The sequence below is a fragment of the Atheta coriaria genome, unplaced genomic scaffold, assembly GCF_025399875.1.
Source record: "Atheta coriaria isolate IRGN ID8LTWV9N9 unplaced genomic scaffold, Caltech_Dcor_3.1 hic_scaffold_25_pilon, whole genome shotgun sequence".
Lineage (NCBI taxonomy): Eukaryota > Metazoa > Arthropoda > Insecta > Coleoptera > Staphylinidae > Dalotia > Dalotia coriaria.
Genome location: NW_027045467.1, coordinates 141791 through 163422, shown reverse-complemented (window position 1 = coordinate 163422; position 21632 = coordinate 141791). Strand labels below are relative to the sequence as shown.

The 21632-nt window shown below is 37.2% G+C and overlaps 5 protein-coding genes and 1 long non-coding RNA gene across 10 annotated transcripts; 4 read left to right on the top strand and 2 right to left on the bottom strand.

Moving 5' to 3' along the window:
• The first annotated feature begins 205 nt into the window (after positions 1-205).
• LOC135802487 (fatty acid CoA ligase Acsl3-like) lies at positions 206-2820 on the top strand. Its single transcript, XM_065316095.1, has 8 exons — positions 206-397; positions 449-664; positions 722-899; positions 955-1212; positions 1271-1614; positions 1679-1818; positions 1878-2587; positions 2648-2820. Exons 1-8 carry the CDS (start codon positions 206-208, stop codon positions 2815-2817), a joined length of 2208 nt encoding a protein of 735 aa, XP_065172167.1. The 3' UTR covers positions 2818-2820.
• Positions 2821-3161: 341 nt separating this feature from the next.
• Positions 3162-10069, top strand: Alh (coiled coil domain containing protein Alhambra). Of its 4 annotated transcripts, XM_065316091.1 has the most exons (11): positions 3162-3276; positions 3337-3739; positions 4492-4571; positions 4632-4796; positions 4857-5054; positions 5139-6740; positions 6798-6963; positions 7019-7186; positions 7247-7433; positions 7754-7898; positions 8047-10069. In XM_065316091.1, the coding sequence occupies exons 2-11, from the start codon at positions 3631-3633 to the stop codon at positions 8098-8100; spliced, it is 2874 nt and encodes a 957-aa protein (XP_065172163.1). In that variant the 5' UTR covers positions 3162-3276; positions 3337-3630; the 3' UTR covers positions 8101-10069. The 4 variants fall into 4 exon arrangements, with proteins under 4 accessions (XP_065172163.1, XP_065172164.1, XP_065172162.1 ...); XM_065316092.1 differs by having other exon boundaries at positions 3170-3739; positions 5142-6740; XM_065316090.1 differs by having other exon boundaries at positions 3170-3739.
• A 1446-nt stretch (positions 10070-11515) lies between these two features.
• LOC135802492 (coiled-coil domain-containing protein 43) lies at positions 11516-12575 on the top strand. The gene is made up of 3 exons (XM_065316100.1): positions 11516-11863; positions 11946-12316; positions 12372-12575. Exons 1-3 carry the CDS (start codon positions 11681-11683, stop codon positions 12442-12444), a joined length of 627 nt encoding a protein of 208 aa, XP_065172172.1. The 5' UTR covers positions 11516-11680; the 3' UTR covers positions 12445-12575.
• A 220-nt stretch (positions 12576-12795) lies between these two features.
• On the bottom strand, positions 12796-15569 carry Hs6st (heparan sulfate 6-O-sulfotransferase). The gene is made up of 3 exons (XM_065316097.1): positions 15181-15569; positions 14939-15119; positions 12796-14869 (listed from the first exon to the last, which is right to left on the bottom strand). Exons 1-3 carry the CDS (start codon positions 15361-15363, stop codon positions 13947-13949), a joined length of 1287 nt encoding a protein of 428 aa, XP_065172169.1. The 5' UTR covers positions 15364-15569; the 3' UTR covers positions 12796-13946.
• A 1032-nt stretch (positions 15570-16601) lies between these two features.
• SelR (methionine sulfoxide reductase SelR) lies at positions 16602-21598 on the top strand. 2 transcript variants are annotated; one of them, XM_065316101.1, is made up of 4 exons: positions 16602-16846; positions 17068-17166; positions 17279-17440; positions 21145-21598. In XM_065316101.1, the coding sequence occupies exons 1-4, from the start codon at positions 16738-16740 to the stop codon at positions 21327-21329; spliced, it is 555 nt and encodes a 184-aa protein (XP_065172173.1). In that variant the 5' UTR covers positions 16602-16737; the 3' UTR covers positions 21330-21598. The 2 variants fall into 2 exon arrangements, with proteins under 2 accessions (XP_065172173.1, XP_065172174.1); XM_065316102.1 differs by having other exon boundaries at positions 16608-16846; positions 21181-21598.
• Positions 17124-18649, bottom strand: LOC135802494 (uncharacterized). The gene is made up of 2 exons (XR_010550564.1): positions 18413-18649; positions 17124-17470 (listed from the first exon to the last, which is right to left on the bottom strand). It is a non-coding gene; the product is annotated as an uncharacterized lncRNA (long non-coding RNA).
• Positions 21599-21632: the final 34 nt, after the last annotated feature.

Below are 21632 nucleotides of genomic sequence, written 5' to 3'. Positions count from 1 at the left end.
GAAACAGTTGAACATCTTGGCGTAGTCATGACAACGCTGTTTTGAAAGGCATGGCCCGCTTGTGTATTCGGTGCAATATCATCTTATGTCTGTAGTCTGTCAAAAATTGTTTAATGCGACCATTTCGTTTTTACCAAGTTATAACAATTGCTGTAAAGTGGTGCGATGCGGCTCAGAGTCTGCGTAATTGATTCGATTTGATTCAATGAACCATATTTATATGATTTCTACGGCATACCGCACTTCTAAGCACCGCGTGCAAATGGAACAACGTATTCAACGCGTGTTGATATTCATATTGCGCATTGTCGCATTTGTCTTCGATTTGCTGACATTACCGGTGTATTTCGTACTGCAGAAACCATGGTGGATTCGTCATCGATCCAAGCAACCAAAGGTAAAATAAACACTTTAATTTACTTTATTTACTTTGTATATGTTGAAAAAGGGAAAAATTGTGGCCCAAGAAAATACTTATATCACCTACCGCGCAACGTCTATTCCACAAAAAATGCACGTAGAGCTACTGCGTGAGAAAATATATACTATGGCTGAAATGATGGTGTTCTACTCAAATAAGTACGCGGACAAACGTTGTTTAGGATATAGAGACTTGCTGGAAGAATCGTCTGAAGTTCAAGGCACTGGCAAAGTTTTTATTAAGGTACCACTTGTACTATGCTTTTGTTTTCGGTTAATACTTCAAGTGTTTTTGTACTAGAATAAATTTGGGGAGTACATTTGGAAAACGTACGCGCAAGTAAACGTCCTTGCTACTTCCTTTGGTCTTGGTCTTCGTGAACTTGGCAATAAAGCAGGACAAAATGTAGCAATTTTTTCGGAAACTCGGCCGGAGTGGATGATTGCTGCACAAGGACTTTTCAAACAAAGCATGCCAAGTATTTTCCCAACTTCTTAACACGTATTAGCAATACTAGTATTTAAATATTCCAGTTGTGACGATTTATGCTAACCTTGGAGAAGAAGGCATTATTCATGCACTAAATGAAACTAAAGTTACCATCGTAATTACAAGTCATGAATTACTACCAAAACTGAAAAATATGTTTAAAAAATTACCGTTGTTGGATACAATCATTTATATCGAACACAAATTACTAGGAAATGAACCGCAAAATAACCTCGGCTGTGGTAAACTGCGCGTTTTGAAGTTTAGAGATGTTTTAAAACTCGGATCGATATCGAATGCAAGTAGGGAAAGGTTTGTGAAAGTTTTTCGAAACTTGTAATTACGTTTCTGTGTTGTCAGCCAACCAATTTCCAACTGCATCCTCTACCGCAATAATAATGTACACCAGCGGATCTACAGGCATTCCGAAAGGGGTAATACTGAAGCATTCCAACTTGTTAGCAACTTTACGCGGATTTACTGATTCAGCCCATTCGTTTGAACTGAATCAGTCTGATGTGCTTATTGGTTTTTTACCACTGGCGCACGTATTTGAGCTAATTGTGGAGTGTGTTTGCCTTTGCTCTGGTATTGCTATTGGGTACTCTAGCCCTTTTACGTTGATAGACTCTTCCACTAAGATTAAAGAAGGGAGCCGTGGGGATGCGCCAGTATTACATCCAACCATCATGACAGCAGTGCCTGTAATTATATATTTTATTCCTGTTACTTACAAACATAGTAATACTATGAATTTGTTTTTAATAGTTAATCTTAGACAGAATCTCAAAAGGTATTGTCGACAAAGTATCTAAAACGAATATCCTTGGACGCATCTTATTTATATTTGCTTATGAATACAAAAAGTTTTGGTGGTACAAAGGATATGACACACCTATAATCAATCGGTAAGTATTAAAAATTAATTTATTTGAATGTTACTAACAGTTACGTCGTTTCCATCCAGGGTGGTATTTCGCAGGATAACGAACATTCTTGGAGGTAAAGTACGACTAATTTTATCTGGTGGTGCTCCCCTAGCTCCAGAAACCCACGAACGCATCCAGTTGTGTCTTTGTGCTAGAGTGGTACAAGGATATGGTTTAACCGAAACCACTTCCTGCGCAACCGTAATGGACGGTCATGATCGTACAATAGGTCGAGTGGGTCCCCCAACAACGATTTGTGACATTAGATTGCAAAATTGTGACGAAGAAGGTTTCAGCATCAAGGACAAGCCTTTTCCACAAGGAGAAATAATTGTCGGCGGTGACAATGTAAGCGCTGGATACTATGCTCTGGAAAAGCAAACCAAAGAGGATTTCTTTGATGAAAATGGCACACGTTGGTTTAAAACTGGAGACGTTGGACAAGCTCATGCTGATGGCGTCATTATGATAATCGACAGGAAAAAGGATTTGGTTAAGTTGCAAACAGGAGAATACCTTTCATTAGGCAAGGTTGAAATGGAGCTAAAGTTATTTCCACTGGTGGACAATGTTTGTGTTTGTGTGCAACTTCTCGGTGATAATTGCGTTGCATTGATTGCACCGAATGAAGCTGAGCTCAATAAATTCGCCGCCAAATTGAACTTCTCTCGTCGATTTCCGGACGTGTGTGATGATCCGGAATTTATCAGCGCAGTTCATAAAAAGATAATTGAACACGCAAAAACCCGTAAGTTGGTTTGTTATGTTTGGTTAGTTGATTTTCCTATAACTGTATGCATTTTTATAGGCAAATTGGAAAAGTTTGAGATACCAGTGAATATACAAGTTTGTAAAGAAAGTTGGACACCAGACAATGGCCTAGTGACGGCTGCATACAAAATACGTCGTAAAGAGATCCTAAAATATTATAAAACTGACATAGAAAAATTGTTCGCAGTAAATAAAGCAGAGCAGTGACAATTAGTATGTTAATTGTATAGTAATTGTTTTGTACATTTAAATAAAGTAGGTAAAATAAAATATGTTCTTGTCATAAAAGTTGCCTATAGCTAAAATTATTTATGGTTGCTTGGTCAGTTATCTTGAAATGAAACTCTGTATTATTAATCTATTTAAAATTCTAATTATAAATAATTATAATTTTGCAAGAAATGCGGAAAATGAATAGTTAATGAATAAAATATGAAATGATAATGTGACTTGTAAAAGATCCACGCGCGACTCGACCCCCACGACCCGCGGAGAACAACGCGTTGTTCAAAAACGCGCATGCGCGTTACGCATCAAAATATTAAAAACAAAATGGTTTCCCGCACAATAGCGTAATATGTGTTTATGTTACGTTTTCACCGAAAAATGCTGTGGAACGCACGCCCGCGAGCTCGTAACTAGCATCTACAGCGCCTGAGCACCTAGGTAATTATGTGCCAAGTGGCGTAGCGGCGGCCCGCTGGACGTGTAATCACTTTTCTGCAGTGCTTACGCAAAGGACGCCGCGGGCGCACTTTTTCCCTCGTAAAAGAGCTGTGCCGCGCGAGAACGCCGCCCGTGCCGTCGACGCCGAGTGGCGAGTGCACCCCAATGCACGTATGACGCCAATCTACCGACGGTGAGGAGAGGATGGCAATTGTGATGGTGGCAGCTAGTGGTGCCTTCAAACTGTTTGCATGGACAGTGCCAATGTGGCTTCGGATAATGCATTCCAGAAGCACGAGACGAGGCTGGTGCATTTGCTAGTGCCGCTGGACGCCACCGCTTCTGCGTGACATTATGAAGGACATGGTAGGAAGCTGTTGTGTTTGTTCTGATGACAGAGGATGGCCTGAGAATCCACTTGTGTATTGCGATGGACAATCATGTACTGTAGCTGTACACCAAGGTAGGAAATTCCTGTCACTTTATTTATGTTAATTTATTGCTTCCCCAAAATGACAGTCAAAATTTACCAAGCAGTCTGCCAGTTACCAGCTATAAAACTAAAATCTGCCTGTAATTCATTGCAATATTTATAAACTTACATTCAAAGCAAACCAATAGGAGATTCTGACATTTGTCATACAGAGTGATGCAGTTGAGGTGTTATTCAAAAAATTGTTTTCGCATACGAATTCGTAACAAACCCTGTTTGATAATTGGTTTTAAATAATTAAAAGTGCTAGGATATTTACAGTTTATTTGAAGTTTATCCACTTTGTATAAAAAATTTACCCTTGCATTATCTCTTAAACGTCTCACAATTCTTCGGTATTTGCTTGCCGGAGGCCGGCGGTTGCCGTGTACGTGACCCGTGCGGTGCTTACCTTTGCCAAACACTTTCAGGTAGAAAAGCCCCTTCTTATTATCCCACTTTTATAAGTTTCGGCGACGTATCATAATATCATCACTCCGCTAGCGCTAGTGGAGTTTTCAGAATGTACACTGCTCACATTTTTTATACCTACTCTTTCACGTGAACAATCTACACCATGCGGTTTCGTGCAGCTCTTTAAAACTTATCAACTTTTACTCATTTTTGTGTTAAACGTGTTGTAACTGTATAACTCTGTTTTGTGTAGTTTTGTAATTGCCATTTGTGGTTTAATACTTCTTAAACGATCAAAAAATTAGTTCAAATTTCGAATGCATTTTCAGCATGTTATGGTATTGTAACTGTGCCTACCGGACCATGGTATTGTCGCAAATGTGAGAGTCAAGAAAGGAGTGTAAAAGTGGTAAGTGTCGATTTATCATCAAAGAAGAAACAGCATTTATGATACTTGCTTTTGTTTTAGAAATGTGAGTTGTGTCCAAGTAAATACGGTGCATTAAAGCGAACAGATAATTCAGGATGGGCTCACGTGGTGTGTGCGTTGTACATTCCGGAGGTCCGCTTCGGAAATGTGACCACTATGGAACCGATTCAATTACAGCTGATTCCTCAGGAACGCTTCAGTAAAGTACGTGTATTATTATTGTTACAAAACGTATATAATTTTCTAATGAATAATATATTATAGGTGTGCTATATATGTGAACAAAACGGAAAACCCTCCAGCGCCAGCGTCGGCGCATGTATGCAATGCAACAAATCGGGTTGTAAGCAACAATTTCATGTCACGTGCGCACAGAGTTTAGGTCTGCTGTGTGAAGAAGCTGGCAACTATTTAGATAACGTCAAGTACTGCGGATACTGCCAACATCATTACAGTAAACTTGTAAGTTTGTTGTCGTTTTTTTTCTTTATATCAGAAAGAGTTTTGCTTATATCGCTGATGCGGCATTTTTGTATTGAATTTCAGAAGAAAGGAGGAAATGTAAAAACGATACCACCTTATAAACCAATCTCAAACGAGAACCAGGCATCAGACTCAAGTTCAGAAAAGGAAACCGATAATAAGTCCTCTTCGCTGGGGAAACGCAAGTCGTCGGTCGGGAGCAAATCGGCGTTGAACAAAGTGCCAACTAGTACGAAGACAACTTCGTCCTCAACCTCTTCATCGTCGTATTCTAAGAGCAGCACGAGCTCATCGTCTACCACCAGCAACAGCAATTCAAAAAGCGATAAAACTAAATCGAGCTCTAGTGTAAAGAGCAGTACGAAAGAAGAAGGAAATACATACGATTCGAACGACGTTAAAACTGAATCAAAGAGGGAAGAAAAAGAAAGTGGAGACAAAGACAAGGACAAGGGTAAGAAGCGCAAAGCACATTCACGTACGCCTACTCCAAGTCTAGTCACAGAAACAGAAAACTCGACAGTTACGAAAAAAGAATCAAGCACAAGTGATCCAAGTGTGCTGGATCAGAAGAAAAAGTTGAAAATATCCGTGCCTGTTGCAGATAGGCAGATAGAACAGCCGTTATCCGTGACTACATCAAGCTCCACAGTTGTTCAGCCAAACACTGCCACAAATAGTGGTCCTCCTACGATCACTGCCATTCAGTCTCCACAGTCACTGCCTACTCCACCACCGAGTACTTCACATTCAATCATACAATCAGCGCCACCACCACCACCACCGCAACTTAACTCTGTAGTTGTTAGTGTTCCCTTGCACAACACAACATTATCTCCAAGTCCACGTCCTAACGCAATAACTGCCACTGCTAATATTCCTTTACCTGAGGAAAAGAAACCGCCGTCGCCAGTCGTTGTTACTAAGTCAAGCACGCCTGAAATCATTGCACCAGCCAAGATGATTACTTCAGAGTTAAGTAGTACTGGTCTTAAGATAACGTTTGAGAAACAAACCATCAACACGTTGCCCGTTGAAGATCACATTGATGCCGATGAACCTATAAAACGTTCTAGGTCGCAATCTTCTGAAAAGACTGAGAAATCTAAATCGAAAAAACGCGGATCTAATGGATTGATGCAAGGAGTGAGCACGATGACCATTAAGAAGACTGGAAAGTCATCCCAGTCAGTGTCACAAAATAGCACAACCACTTTTGTCAATCTGGCACAAAATAGGGAGACAGTGAAAGACTCACCCCCGAGCAGTCCTAGTTCCGAGAGTTTAGGTGCTGCACCAACAACGACTGTGAAAAAGCGAGGCCGTAAAAGTAATGCTCAACTGGCGGCGCAAGCTGCCGCTGCAGCGCAGGCGGCTCAGGCTGCACAGGTTGCTCAAGCAGCACAAGCAGCTCAAGCCGTACAACAAGCGCAGCAAGCTGCGGCGGCACTTAACAGCAGTAAAGACTCCAAAGACAGTTTGAAATTGTTTCAAAATGGCGTCAATGCTCCGCATATGTTGGGTAATCAGTTGAACTTGAGTTCGAATATGGCGCATAAAATGACGGAGCATCTGAATTCGGAGTTGGAAGCGCACAGCATATTCAGTACGAACGATAATTCTAATTTGGTGGGTCCACCGCTTCAGCATCGAGTTATTGCATCTGTAAGTTAAGATATAGTTGTTCGGTTTGATTTTATAATTTTTCTGTTTCACTTGCAGGCAAGATCTAGCAGTGTTGGAGGTTCTAGTACAGCATCGGGGGGCAGTGGGCTTTCTTCAATGTTGGGCGGTTCTGGCACCATTCCACAAACGCTGGATCAACTCTTAGAGAGACAGTGGGAACAAGGGTCGCAATTTTTAATGGAGCAGGCCCAACATTTTGACAGTACGTGAACCGGATGAAGTGCAAAAGGGTACAATAACAGTTTCTTTCATTTTAGTTGCGTCGTTATTATCATGTTTACATCAATTGCGTGCGGAGAATCTCCGACTTGAAGAACATGTTAATTCATTATTACAGCGGCGAGATCATCTTTTAGCAGTTAACGCTCGGTTGGCAATACCTTTAACACCACCGGCCACACCACAATCAAATCATCCACATACAGGTTATACTGTTATTTATACCATGTTACTTAATGTACTAATAAATGTAATGTATATTGCAGTGAACAATATTCATCCCGCAGTGAGTCATTCAGAAGCATCACGACCACGACACAGCAGCGGCTACCCGCCTCACGTGCAGGGCGTCCCGCAGCACCCGCCGAGTATGGAGAATGGCATTGCGCCTGACGCGTATCCCCACGCACATCGCAGTCCTGCCGGCACCCAGCCGCCTCAACCCAGTCCTAGGTTAGACGTCTATAACGCAAGCAACGCTTACTAGTGCTTAACACATCACCTTCATTCTATGCTAAAAACGTTTCGAACCAGCCATCGCTAACAATCGCACCGTTGGGCGTCATTTCGGGGTGTTTGCTTTAACCGCTTCTCTTTCACAACAAATGCTGTCACATTCATTCTTCTATTTCGTATGGCATATAGCAATAGTGTACATACATAGTTCGATCACGACTTGCATCCAATTAATCAATCAATCGCATCGCTGGGCGGCCCGACGCGCTCGCTCGTCGTCGATCGCCGAGCGTTATTATCATGAATTTGACTTGTAGACAATCTTCTTCTGGTTACGCCAGCAGTGGATTTAATAGGCAGAGCATCGAGAGTGCGGCAGGTCGCGGCCAATCGGGCCATCGGTACAATACGAATCAGTACTATAATTCGGCAATGCAACTAGCCAATACGCAACAGCAACAGGTATAGCAAATTTACTTTTGACGGTACGAAAACAAATTGGCAATTCAAAAACAAGAACTACGCTTGTTGCTCAATAGTTTTTCAGCTTTTACTTTTCCACTTTTTAGCTAAACCCTCGTTTTTATGAAAACATTAATTTCTATTTTAGATGGTCATAAGGACGGATCATTCACACATCCCACACAAACCGGCGAACGGTTGAAGGTCTTTATTCATCTGACACGAACGACTGCTAATATCATCAAACTCACCAATCTCACTGACGGAGACACGCAACATTAACAACGAGTACAAAATGTAAATAAAAAAGCGCATCGACTGCAACTAGAAAAGCAATTAGTACTTAACATAGTCTTATACGGATAGGACAAACATACAAAATAAACAATTGTGAAGTGATTGATCTACGAAGTAAAAAATTGTTCTGGAGTGCATGAGAAGAGTCAAAGTGATTGTTTTATGAACTTTTAAAATGATACTAAATGAACTATTGCTTGGAGGTATAACGTGTGAATACTTGTGTAGAGGTCGATGGGTATGGAAAACGTTTAAGAAAACGTCTAGAGTGAATTAGCGTAGATGACGATTAGCTACATTTAGTACATAAGCTTCAGATCTCAGGGATGACTCTAGAAATTATGTGTTCTGTAATTGATAACGTTTTTAAATCGATTTTCATGTAAAATTTTATCATGTACACATTCAACTATCCGACTACAATTTGTTACAAGGACTGGGTTGACCACTTACGAGGGCAACTTTTGCACATTTTGCTCACTAAATAGTCGTAATGGTAGGACTATTTTCTGTTTCTACTTATTTGGCAAATTAACCAGTGATATGCAGGAGTTCAACAGTTCGAATTTGGTCGCTAATTCTTTGGAACAAAGTGTAGAGCTGGAAATGGTCACAAGAATGCGCCAGTATATTAGTTCCAGCAAGAACACATTGTTTTGCTAACAAATTGACACGAATTATTTTAATTCAATTTAGGTGCTTGTATATATATAGACATATATAGACTGTGTAGTCTATTGATTTTATTTTATGGTTATTCTTGGGTATATTTTAAAGAATTGAAAATGCGGAAAATAATACTTTATAAGATTGAAATTTGTGCTAAATTTACACGGAAATGTTTCTCCAAGAAGAATGATATTGGATATTTATTGATTTTAAAGTAAATATTAGGTTGAAAAAATATAATAAGGCTGATTTTTCGTATAAATAATTGAATTAATTGGATTTTAAGATTTAAAACTGGCATGCCCTTTATTCATATGTAATTAATTAATTGAATAAGTCCTAGTCAGACTTTAAAGTGTCTGTTTCTATATGTTATGCTTTCTATACTTATTTTCCAATCTCATTGAAGTTGGAATATTACTTTAGTTGATGGTATTGATGTACAAATATGAAATGACATAATTCATCGCGTTAATATTATTAGACAAGAGAATGATTGATTTTTGCAGATACTTTCCATTATTCCAAACCTTGTAAAATATTCACACGCCTCTTTTGTAAAGTACATATGTAATTTATGCAGGCTTCAAATATTCAAGCATGTATCAAATTGCACTACTGCTATGAGAAAGTACTAATTCAACGTCGAAATTGTATATTTTTGAGATTTTTTCTACTTTTATACATAATTGTAATAACAAAGACGCAGCCTGCATTGGTAAAGTTGTAATCAAATTATATATTTCTGTGGATAATGTGAACGAAACTTTAATTTAGGCGCTAATTGTATAAAAAGTATTGTAGAGTTAAACTTAAACGAAGATAGATTTTGCGTAAAATGGTAAATAATTTAAACGATCGAGGTTTGCAAATAAAATTATGATTATTGTATCGAATTAAGTGAGTAGAGGACAGACGAAACGTAATGAAATAGTCTTAGGCAGATGCAGTTACATTTGGACGTGGCAAATAAACGAAATTGACTGAGTGTTCCTTTAATAAGTTGGTATTTGAACGCGATTCGTAACGTAACGGATATTGTAGACAAATATTGTGTTCTTTGTATATTTTATTATACATTTTTGTTTTATTTTTATTATTAAATATTTTTGTTTTAGTTTTTACAAAAATAATAACTAATTCTATAGTATTAGATCCAATCATTGTAATTATTGTAATATTAATGTAAATACTGGCGCTACCGTCATTTCTTTTTGTATTTGACTTTTCATTTACAGGTAAATTGAATATTGTAGCATGACTGGCATTTCTTTGGGCATACAATCTTCACGTAGCGCGCAAAGTTTTAAATTCAGTTCCACAAATTAACCTGTTTTTCCATGTTATAGTGTTTGGGATAAGACCGGTGAAAGGAACAAAAATTTTTACTTCAATTTTACTCTTTAAAAAATACCAATATCTTCAGGGCCCAACTTAAAAAGCTTGAAATGGGTACTCGGTGATTCACTGCGTGTTATTTTGCATGAACAAATGCAAACGAGATTTTCTCCTGTTTCTACAGAAAGGAGTAAATATAGGAAACCAGTAACTGGACCTATTTCTGTCTCGAACCTTTCGCCCCGGTTTTTCTTAGTAAAATTGACTGCACAGCATATTTGAGTTTTGAACAACTTATTTTTATGTTTTAAGTAGCTTGCTCCGTATATTTTTTAATGATAAGGATCGGAATTCTTTTTGGTTTAGGTCTTTTTAGTTTTGGAGTTATTACCCTCAAAAACGTTCAATAACGATGATCTCAGTTACCAAAAACGTTCGACAGTAAAGTTCTTTAAATTTAAAATCCATATTCATTTAGTATCCTGTATCTCACCTGTTTTTGTGCAACTGGCCAATATGGTATATAATAATTAATTGAAAGATTCCATTCTATAATGATCAAATCTTAAAAAAAAATAAAAGAATTGAAATTCAAATTTTAAATTTCTATTGGCAGATGCGAACCTGGTGTATTAAATCTCTCATTTTTGGTTACACTCTACTCCAAAAGTTGATTTGTTTTTATTTTGTTCATCTGTTGGATTTTCAGAAGTCAATCAAGTTTGACAGAAAAAAAACACCTGATTAGTTTTTTTTTCTCAAAATTAACTTTTGAGCCCATAGCATCAAAATTAATGAAAATGTGCACTGAAATCAAATCTACTTAAATAAAACCACAACTTGGATCCGTACATTTTCTCAGGTACACCAGATATTTACAATTTTGTGTAATGTTTTTTTTTCAAATCTGATGGGAACTTTCAAATAAATTGTGACGTCTCCGACACGAGGTGGACCAATTTAAAAAAAAAGAGGCAAATACCCAATTAAAATGTGCATTTACATGGTACAAGACCTAGTAAAATTTTACTCCTCATCTTAAAAGTTATCTGGTAAAATTTTAGCTCTTCTTACTAAACCCTTTGGAAATAAAATATCTGAGACGACTTCCTTTTTGTTTAGCTTACTGTATCAATACCTACTCGCAATTTACTTAATACTACTGATTGCTATAAGGTATAGCTGCCCGTCTCTTAGTAAAATATCAATCATCAACATTATTATCAGTCGTAAAAACTAATGAAAAACTACAAATTCTTATGAATTATTGTGTAATCACCGAAACGAAACAAAATTTTTAATGATATTTAAATTTTAGTAAATATCGTCTAATTAAGCCATTAAACTAAGAGTTTGATAGTTTAAAGAAAATGAAAACTCAGTTCATTTGCCTAACATACAAAATTATCTGACATCACCCTGTAATGAATTGCTAACCTCGATCGCCGAGAAAAGTTGTTGCGTTTTGATCGTGTTGAATGAAGTTCGATATGGCAGTTGCTCTCCCAGAGTTTTCCGATTGGCTTGGAAATAAATTAAAAGATTTAAATACAGACGAAAATGTCTTTGGAGATTATATCACGGGAATTTTGGATGGAGATGAGACAACAGATGAGAAGAACGAAGCACTACAAGACTTGCTCGGTGAAATAGTCGAAGACGTAAGCTACAAATGATTTAAACATCTATAAATAAACGCACATTTGATGTCAATAAACCCACATTTTATATTCTGCTTTGTAGCAAAGTATTAATGACCTATGCACCGAAATAATGAGTATGTACATACAATTTCAAGATAAAAAAGCAGACATGATGGCAGCTAAGAGTAAACCAATTGAAGTTGACATCAAACTAAAAGAGCTAGCTGATCAGCATTGCTTGCCAACTAAACCAAAAAAATACACTGAGGAGGAGAAGAAGATCAAAGAGGCTATTCTAGCACAATATAGTCAAATGTCAGATGATGAAGATGCTGAGGGTGAGGGTGAATCCTCATCATCTGCTATGCAAAAAAATACAAATGCCTATAATGTTGCACAAGCTGAGAAAGAGAAGCGGGAAATATCGCGTCTGGAATCACAAAAGAAAAAAGAAAAGGATAAAGAAGACAGGTTAGTATTTTTTAAATTGGTGTCATTTCTGCTTGCTCACTTTTTCTGTTTTTAGGGAGAAGCAAAAGCAAATGCGGGAAGAAAAGAAAGAGAAACGTAAAACTCAAAAAGGGGAAAGAAGGAGATAGCATGTTGAGTAAGTTGGTATTTATATTCATCAAATCAATTTTCTCTGTTTGTAAATGAAATTGTTTTCTGAAGCCACAAATTTGAAAATTTACATATGTTATGACACAATATACTATACATTTGTGATAAATTTGTGCAATTTCTTGCTTTCAAATCCAAAATCTCAGTTTCATAGAACCAAATATTGGGGTTTTATTCATATTTCAAGATTGTAGTCAACATAGTAAAAAGTTTGTAGAATTTCAGCAGCACAACGGTGGAATGGTATTATTCCCTCCTGGTTAAATCAGTTGTCAATTTTCAACCTAACATTACTAATCATAAAATCACAAAAAATAAATGAAACAATATTTTGTAAACAAATTTATTTCTTAAAATATGTCTATATATATAATATATATCGTATATTAATTTTTTACAATTGTAATCACTTGAGATACATAAAAACTACCATGCGTACACATTTATTGGTTGATCGCTCGTTAACACGTTCATAAAATTAATCAGTACTAACAAAGACAAATTATACTAAACTCTAATTTAAGAGACACTGGACATTTACTCTAAAATAATTCGAAGACTCTTAAATACGGAAGAATGTCAAAACGTGAGTCAGTTACAAACAAGAGAAAACGTGCATATCGAGTCGATTCGATAAAATCAGTCAGATCCATAATAAATGCAATAAATGCAAATCTTTTTCATAATATTGCATCCGTTATACAAATAGGGGACACACAACTTAGGTTTAACAAGATAATGATATGGCAGTATGTGTAATTTTACAACAATAACATCGTTATTTTAATCTTACGCATGCAACTGCTGTGTTTGAAGGTACAATCATGATTTTTCGCATTGACACGTAATAATAGCCAGTCAAAGTCGAATTTGCCCAAATGCAATAAAACCCTGTAAGACTTAGTTAATTTACACATGAATTACTAGTGCAATATGCAATTTATTGCGAATGGTGTGTGCGTCAAAAATTTTGTCTAGCAAAATAACTAAAAATAAGCTAAAAACGAACAAACTTAAAACATTAATAAGTCTTTGGTTTAAATAAAATATCGTTGTAAATAATCACTCTCAGAGCTACACTTAAATCTGATTGGTTGTCAAACTGTTCCAAGAAAAGTTTATTGCGCATGTGTTGTTTTAATACCGTTAACTATTCAGTGAGATTTAAAATAGGTTGCCATCCTAATTAATATATGTAGTGAAGATTTGTGCAGCGATTGTAGTAGCTTTGTTACGCCGTTAAATCGATTTGTAATTTTCTTGAAACAGAATGTTACCGTGGATGGATGGTTATTTGAATTATTCAAATTTCATACAGTAAGATTCATCTTTGTGTGTTATGAGTAAGGCTATGTATGTCTTAAAATAGTTGTATATGATTCGCACAATACTGCGCGTTTGCTTTGCATTCATATGCATGATGAAATAATGTCATTGTGATTTGTCAGTGCAAAAACTAATATATTATACTTAGCGTTTGTCACACCGGATTAGTTGTGTAATCGTCGGAGCCTTCCAAGTTGTCCCAATTGAAACCGGTGACCCCGGTGCGATTGGGCACCTCGCCCAAATGCTTGAACGTTTCTTCGAAGTTCGGATCCTGGGCTTTTAATTTTTTGAAGCGATCAAAGAGTACCTTCTTTGCGAAATTGTACAGCTCAATATCGAGATCGTTCAGATGGGCTACCTTAGCTGCCTGCTCGGGCGTTAGGGTGGGCATTGTATGACTAGATACAGTTGCGTTGTTTTGTTCAAACGGCACCGCAAATCGTAGATTAAAAGTTTGTTCAAATATATACTGTGAAATCCTCTGATATTCAGTGAGGCCAAAGAACGCCATTGATTGCAGATTCTTTTTCGCGCTTGCGAGCATCACTCGACTGCGCTCCGCAGCCGGCATGTACGAGCTATCATAGCAGCCGATTAGCTCTAAATCAGCCAACATGCGCGTTTGTCGATTCACGGCCAGATTAGATTCGCAGGACATGAATTCGTCAAGCTGGACGTTCTCCCATGTTTCGGTCGTGTAGCATGCTGGTAATTCTGCGTCGGTGGCCGGGCGATTGTTACAAAAGTGTCGACTCCCTTTCCATGTGGCACCACGCTGCACGTGACGAAACTCCGACAGGTAACGGGCTACAGGCTCTCGTAACAACGTCACGTAAAAATATCGGCGCTTCGCGAGGTGACCTTCCATTTCATCCAGTTTGTCATCCACACAGTTGGTTAATTCGGTCCAATCTGCATGCAAACCACACTTCCACCCTGTAGTGTATCTGCTAAATAACCAACTCTGGTTTGATTTGGGTCTAAAGCAGTGACACCTCTTTCTTGATATTGGGCAGGAACAAGGCCTCTGTAGGTCTAGGTCATGCACTAAATGCTTTCCAAATGATGTACCACCTATTTACAAGCACATTATATTTAAAAGGAAATTCATTTGATCATTATATAACTGAAATGTTTACTTACCAGTTTTTTGCATATGCAGAAATACCATAACATCTGGAGAGTTCATATCAAATGCAAATTCATCATTTAACATCTCATCATAACTCAGACCAGCTTTGTTATCAGTTGATGCCAGTGGTTTGCCCATTCCATCATTTATTATTGTCACTTGTACTGTCTCTCGACTACTTAAAGCACATACCTAGAAACAATACCAAACAATTGTTACAAACTGTTCACTTGGGCTTCCATATGATAGGTACCTTATCAGGACAAAAGTATCCAAATCCGACAATCCCGAAGAGTGCCATCACCCCGCAAATAAACAATACGGATTTTAACCTAGACCTTGATTCCATTTGCTTGATTTCGTATACTCCGTTTGGGAGTAACAACGCGATATCGCTGTCTATCACTTGCACGGAGACGCTCTTGAAATTCTTCATTATTTGTTCATGGCATTTGGAAATGAAATCAGAAATTTAGAGAGAATGTTTCGTAATTTTATTCACTACAACTAAAAACAAATAAGCACAATCCGAAGAACCACGCCATTTGCTTTTCTTGTTCTCAGTGAAAGGGTTGCATAGTAGATGGCGCTGCACAATTGTAGTTAGCAAATCTTACGAGTTAAACTTGACTTAAAATAAAACCAAACACAATACGCGAGATTTGTACTAAATGTTTACTATTTAGATTATTTAAATTTGTGTATTATAGTTAGAAGTATACGGTATTCCAATCGGGTTCAATAATATAATCGCGATTTTCCGGTTTAGGAATTGGTGGCTTGATGTACCAGGGAGGTTGCTTGAATGGTAATCCTGAAAACAACATTGAAACACACGTACAAGATGATAAATGTGTGTGCATGAACCTGAGCCCGCAGGAAATAAACCTATTTCGCTCAGCCAGTACAAAATCTGTGCGAGCACGCGGACGACCAATGTATATTCCCTTTCGTAGTGAAAGTTGCGCTTCTGAGGCCAGATAAACACCAGTCCTTTTGGAGGAGAGTTTTTGATAATTTCAAATTTGTGTGTGCGCTTAAATTGTCTATGCGACAATTTTGAGAGCGCAATTGGACGCGAGTAGGTGTTACCGTGCAATGGCAAACAGTTAGTAAAGTAACTATTTCGCATTGGGACCATTTTATGCAAGTTGTCCAGATTCTCACTACTCAGGGTGCTCAGAGTACTCAGAGTGAAAGAGTTGGATAAACGGGGGCTACAAAAACTGTCAATGCTTGCTTTCGACATTTTCCTTGTTTTATATTCTTGTTGTATGATATTGTAGTTTAGATATTTCAAGATTGATTACCACCAATTCCAAACGTTTAATTTATTAGGTCATCATGTATGTATTTCAATCAACACTCAAATTCGTGTATAGTTGTTTAACGATATGACTTGTTGATTGATTCTTGATATAAACTAGTTCGTCAATTTACGTTTTCGCAGAATAGCACAGAACAAAACAGATATCTCCGATTAGTATTTTCTTACTTTGCGTGTCATTTTGAGTTTTGAATTGATAGTGTCTATGACACCGTCTGCCACATGCAATAATGTTTTACGGTGCTTTACTTTATTATAAAAACATTTAAAATTCTGCAGAAAATCAAATTTACTGCAATCGGTCAAACTCGTGTTGAATCGAGGCGGACTGCAATTCATTTAAGGTTATGTTACGCAATCACAACATTATGCACAACATTCGAGAGTGGCCGCCGTGCGCCGCGCGAGATTCCTGCTACGGAAAACACTGGAGAGGATGAGTTATTAAAAAAGTATTTTTAAATCACGGCGTGCATATTTGTTATGATCCGTCGTGCGAGTCGAGAAGTCGGCAAACTTGTTTCGCAGCGATTCGTAACTTCGGCGTGCGCGATCAACAGAAATCAGTCGAAAGCTAGCATTCACATATCATGTAAGTAAATGCTTATGGTTTTAACTTAGTCGCCTTATTAAGTAGCTGCGCGCTGACATTGGAGACACCGAATACCCAATTTTTACTTTTGACCTAAATTTCTCCTCGGCGCTGCATAAGTACGCCTTTAGCTAAGCTCCAGTGTCATTACTGTTTTGGGTGTTGATTAGTTCACAACGTATGACGATTTAGTAATTCGTTTGTTTATTTTATTCACGCAGCAATCGTAAACATGGTTGATAAGGAGGAACTGCGAAAGCGCTTAACTCCGTTACAGTATCAAGTAACACAGGAGAAAGGCACGGAACGACCCTTTACAGGTCAGTTTTAAATTAACTAATTAATATGAGTAATTTAAAATTTAAATAAAACGAAAATAGACTAACTTTCTAGTATCCATGCAAATAATTTTTTATTCTTTTAAATTAAAAGGATGTTATAACAAAACCTATGATAAGGGCACTTACGTTTGCATTTGTTGCGAACAACACCTCTTCAATTCCGATACCAAATACGACAGTGGTTGCGGTTGGCCGGCGTTCAATGAGGTCCTTGCAGAGGGAAGAGTGAATCTCTCTCCAGACACCAGCGGTGGTATGTTGCACACGACAAGTTAACTACGTACTTGTGGATAAAAATTCTATTTACACTTTTGTTTATTAAGCTTGCACTTAGTAGATTTTTGGCGTATTAATTTACCGAGTGACTACCACGATTGTGTGAAGTTGGCAACTAATTCAAAGTATTAGTTCACATTCTGAGCCTATTCAGTCAAGCAGAATTGGATTATTAACTTACAAACGTTTTTATCAGTTGTTTACATTTTTATTTTATAAAGGCGGTGATATCAGTGTCGAGATGAAAAATATTGCAGATCAAATGGCAACAATTTGCTTGAAATACTTTTCTGATAATTTATTGATAATGCGTAGTGAACAACTTTAGGTTTTGATTAATGTAGTAAGTAATGATTTATATTCTAATCTATTGATGAGCGTACATATTTTTATAACTATTTTGCTACTATTTAGCAAGATTTTTAAAAATAATTTCGTTATATTCAAGTCTGTTGCGATATTTAGTTAACCTTGATACTTGTATTCTCACACGGCCAACATGTCAAATTTAAGTTAGATGATAGTAAGTGATAACGAGTTTATTTCCACTGCTTCAATAAAAAACGAAATTAAATAATTCCATTCTGCTTGAAAATGTAATCTGTGAAGCACAGTATAAATAACACGCTTCACTGAGTATTATCAATAACATCGCGTCATTCGTCTCTATTTGATTTGATTAGTTTTATATACTCGTATGTGTTTGTGTGCCAGTGTAATCTCCTATTATGAATAATTTCCTGCTACTGAATCACTTCCCATTATCATGTGTTTTCTACTTCTCTTTATTTTTCGTGTACATATCATTTAATCGAATTGAAAAGTGTTTAGTGTTCTAATTCGAACTAACCAGTGATTATGTAACAAACAAACAATTGAAAGCCTAATTGCGAAACGTATTGTTTGCAATTGACACATCAAATTGAAAAAGCTGATAAATGCAACATACCTTGCGATGCTTCAAATCAATGTTGCCGATGAGTAGTTGAACCATTAAATTATTTATAGAATATAGATGCGAATTTATTTCGGGAGAGATAAACAATTTAGCTTAGTTGCGCTGCTGAATTTGCCACTGCTACCGGTGGAAGTGCACTAAGCAAAGATCGCGCAACGTGCGCTTCATTATAGTTTTGTTCATTGTCTCGGCGCTCTCGTCACAGTTGCTACTTATTACAGTTTATTCTTGTAGTCTATCTTGCAGATAGCGTACGTGTCGCTGTAAAACGGTCCGGTTATTAGTCGCGTTAGCGGGCGTACTTCTTTTACGGTTTGCATCGGATTCGTTTCGTGAAGCGCGACCACGTGCGCGTGGAAACTTACCTTCTATATCACAAAATATAATTAACAAAATTGCTAAATCTAAGCTAGATGACGTAATGGCGATTTTTTGTATTATAAGCTCAATTAAGTACGCAACGATAAACAAAAGAAGCATTGTTTGTAACCAGTGGCGGATTACGGCCTAGGCGCACTAGGCGCGCGCCTAGGGCCCCGGCTGCCTGGGGGGCCCCGGCTGCCTGAGGGGCCCCTGGCACTTATATGTCCCATATAGACATAGTAATTTCACAAATACTTCATCAGTTGGTTTTGACCTCAGCCTTTATGAATAGCGTATCGGTTTTCGCTTGGCGCCCAAAACGGCATTTCACACGTGTCCGCAAAGCAACCGTCACGGATATATAGCTGACTTAAAACTTTTTATCTCCGATTTTATTTCTTTATGACAAACTGTTTAAAATAAAATTTGCATATTTTCTGCCACGAATTTTTGTGACCTTTTCTTGAATATTGCATTAGAAAGTTATAGCTATAATGCGAGTAGTATATTGCCAATTTTTTTGAGTTGAGGAATATTCCATTGAGGTTGTAAAATAGCGGGTAGCTCTCTTTTTTGGAATATTAATTATTTCGTCTTTCTATCATTTTTTCACATCTGCGGAACACGTTGTACCAACGTTTATCCTCCTACAATTTTTATCTAGATTTTTGGGGTGGTAGGTAGTTGGATTAAAAGAAAAACAGAGAGTGGTCAGTGAGTCTTGAATTACAACCCCGACAACACTAGTTCTACTAAAGTTTTTTCTCGAAGTTTTATGCATAGACGATTTGGCGTGGGTGATTTTCAAAACTGCAGTCAATAATCAACAAGAGCTTCTATAAAGGCACTGTTAAATATTTTCTGGAACAAACTCCTTCAGAGAATCGAAATTACCAGCAAATACTTACAGGAATCAAAGACAAATATTCTTAATAGTGTTAGTTTATTAAAATCATTAAATGAATTTATAACAGAGGTCAGAAATAATTTCGAAACTGTTGAAGAGGAGGCTAAATCCCTAACAGCTCATCATTCTTATAAAGAGATGAGACAAAGAAAACGCAAATATCCATATGATGAAACGAACAAAAATGATACAGCATTTTCGTCAAGAAATTTTTTTTATTGTATGTGATGTATTAACATCCGAAATTACTCTAAGGAGCGATGTCTATATCAATGTTCTTAACGATTTTAAAATTTTCTTTGATTTAAAATTAAGCCGTGTTGAGACTAATGATTGTGTAGAGCGATTATTGGCTAAGTATGAAAAAGATATTGAGCCAGAATATTTCACTGATGAGTTAACTCATTTTCTAAAATACGTACAAGAAGAAAATATTAGAGATCCACATGAAATGTATGCAGCATTAAGAAATGGTCTAAAATCAACTTTTCCAAATATACACACAATACTGCAAATTTTTTTGACCTTGCCCGTTTTTAATGCAAGTGGAGAAAGGACATTTTCAGTTTTAAAACGAGTCAAAAACTATCTGCGCAATAGTCTTTCACAAGAGCACTTAAATGACTTCGCATTAATGTTCATAGAAAATGATATTTTTAAAAAACTAGAGTACGACAAAATTATTGAAATCTTTGCCCAAGAGAAGGCAAGAAAAGTAGATTTGTAATTTATATTTAAATACGATTACCGTTTTTGAGCACACGTACAATGAACTCGAGAACCAAGATAGCATTGAAAACGATAATTCCATCGCGGATAGTATGGCAGAAAATTTAACCTGTGATATTTCGATCGGTCCTATTTATTTATAATTTTTCGTGAATATTGGATTTACAATTTATATTTCATAAACTTATGAAGATGCCCTCTGGGCGAAACATGTCAACTCCAAATATAAATTGTAAATCCAATATTCACGAAAAATTAAAAATAAATAAATATTTCAAATCCAAAATTTTCGGATTTAGGGGCCCCAAACTTGATTTGCGCCTAGGGCCCCACTGAAGCATAATCCGCCACTGTTTGTAACATAATCGCATGACTCTAATCTCTCTTTAATGGAATGATAAAAATTGGCTGCATCGTGGATTTCTTTCAGTAGACGTTTGCTTTCGAATGTGATTGGGTGGAAATTCGTTTTTGGGGCTAATATAATGTACTGTTTTTCTCTTTCCCCGTCGTCAACTTCCCTCTATCCTACCTTTTTCTGAACTAACGCTTTTTCTATTTTTATTTATTTGCTATTCTCTCACATTATGACACATTGATCTCGTTTGCATTGAATACGATGAACACACGCACGATTTTGATCCCTTATACACCACACATACCTGATTCTCTTTGACTCTTCCGCCGTTGACCCTGCTGGCACCCTTGCACGTCCCTCATGCAGTTGGAGCTAACCTTCTACTCCTGATAACCCAACCAGGTCGAGTCCGCACCGAGGTCACTTGTTCCAAGTGCAACGCTCATCTCGGACATGTCTTCGGCGATGGCCCACCTCCGACAGGCAAACGTTTCTGCATCAATTCGGCCTCCATCAACTTCATACCGGCGCCAAAGGAGGGCGAGAGCTAATCTGCAATCAACAGACCTATTTTCACCGATTTGGCCTAGCGTATTTGTTTACTAACGAATCTTTGTTGCTTCACAGTGATTACGATGACCTTACATTTAATATTGATTGGTGTTGCACCTGAAAATATCCTATGTTGAATACTAACTATGTTTTTATTGAATTTTATATAGCTTTTGTTTTTATTATCTCGAAATTGTTCAGAATAAGATTAGTTTGTTAAAATGTTTAAAAATAATGTGGTTTCGAATAAAATAATTTAACAATCTAACCACATCCTTTGGGTTTTACAGGGAAATTATTAT

Coding starts and splice junctions, on each gene's coding strand:
- LOC135802487 (XM_065316095.1), top strand. CDS start 206: ATGAACCATATTTATATGATTTCTACGGCATACCGCACTTCTAAGCAC. Junction 1,213..1,270: donor CGGATCGATATCGAATGCAA/GTAGGGAAAGGT, acceptor CTGTGTTGTCAG/CCAACCAATTTCCAACTGCA. Junction 2,588..2,647: donor AATTGAACACGCAAAAACCC/GTAAGTTGGTTT, acceptor GCATTTTTATAG/GCAAATTGGAAAAGTTTGAG.
- Alh (XM_065316091.1), top strand. CDS start 3,631: ATGAAGGACATGGTAGGAAGCTGTTGTGTTTGTTCTGATGACAGAGGA. Junction 4,797..4,856: donor CTCAGGAACGCTTCAGTAAA/GTACGTGTATTA, acceptor AATATATTATAG/GTGTGCTATATATGTGAACA. Junction 6,741..6,797: donor AGCATCGAGTTATTGCATCT/GTAAGTTAAGAT, acceptor TTTCACTTGCAG/GCAAGATCTAGCAGTGTTGG.
- LOC135802492 (XM_065316100.1), top strand. CDS start 11,681: ATGAAGTTCGATATGGCAGTTGCTCTCCCAGAGTTTTCCGATTGGCTT. Junction 11,864..11,945: donor TCGGTGAAATAGTCGAAGAC/GTAAGCTACAAA, acceptor TCTGCTTTGTAG/CAAAGTATTAATGACCTATG. Junction 12,317..12,371: donor GAAAAGGATAAAGAAGACAG/GTTAGTATTTTT, acceptor TTCTGTTTTTAG/GGAGAAGCAAAAGCAAATGC.
- Hs6st (XM_065316097.1), bottom strand. CDS start 15,363: ATGAAGAATTTCAAGAGCGTCTCCGTGCAAGTGATAGACAGCGATATC. Junction 15,120..15,180: donor GATACTTTTGTCCTGATAAG/GTACCTATCATA, acceptor TATTGTTTCTAG/GTATGTGCTTTAAGTAGTCG. Junction 14,870..14,938: donor TCTGCATATGCAAAAAACTG/GTAAGTAAACAT, acceptor GCTTGTAAATAG/GTGGTACATCATTTGGAAAG.
- SelR (XM_065316101.1), top strand. CDS start 16,738: ATGATCCGTCGTGCGAGTCGAGAAGTCGGCAAACTTGTTTCGCAGCGA. Junction 17,167..17,278: donor CACGGAACGACCCTTTACAG/GTCAGTTTTAAA, acceptor TTAAATTAAAAG/GATGTTATAACAAAACCTAT. Junction 17,441..21,144: donor CTCTCCAGACACCAGCGGTG/GTATGTTGCACA, acceptor TCCCTCATGCAG/TTGGAGCTAACCTTCTACTC.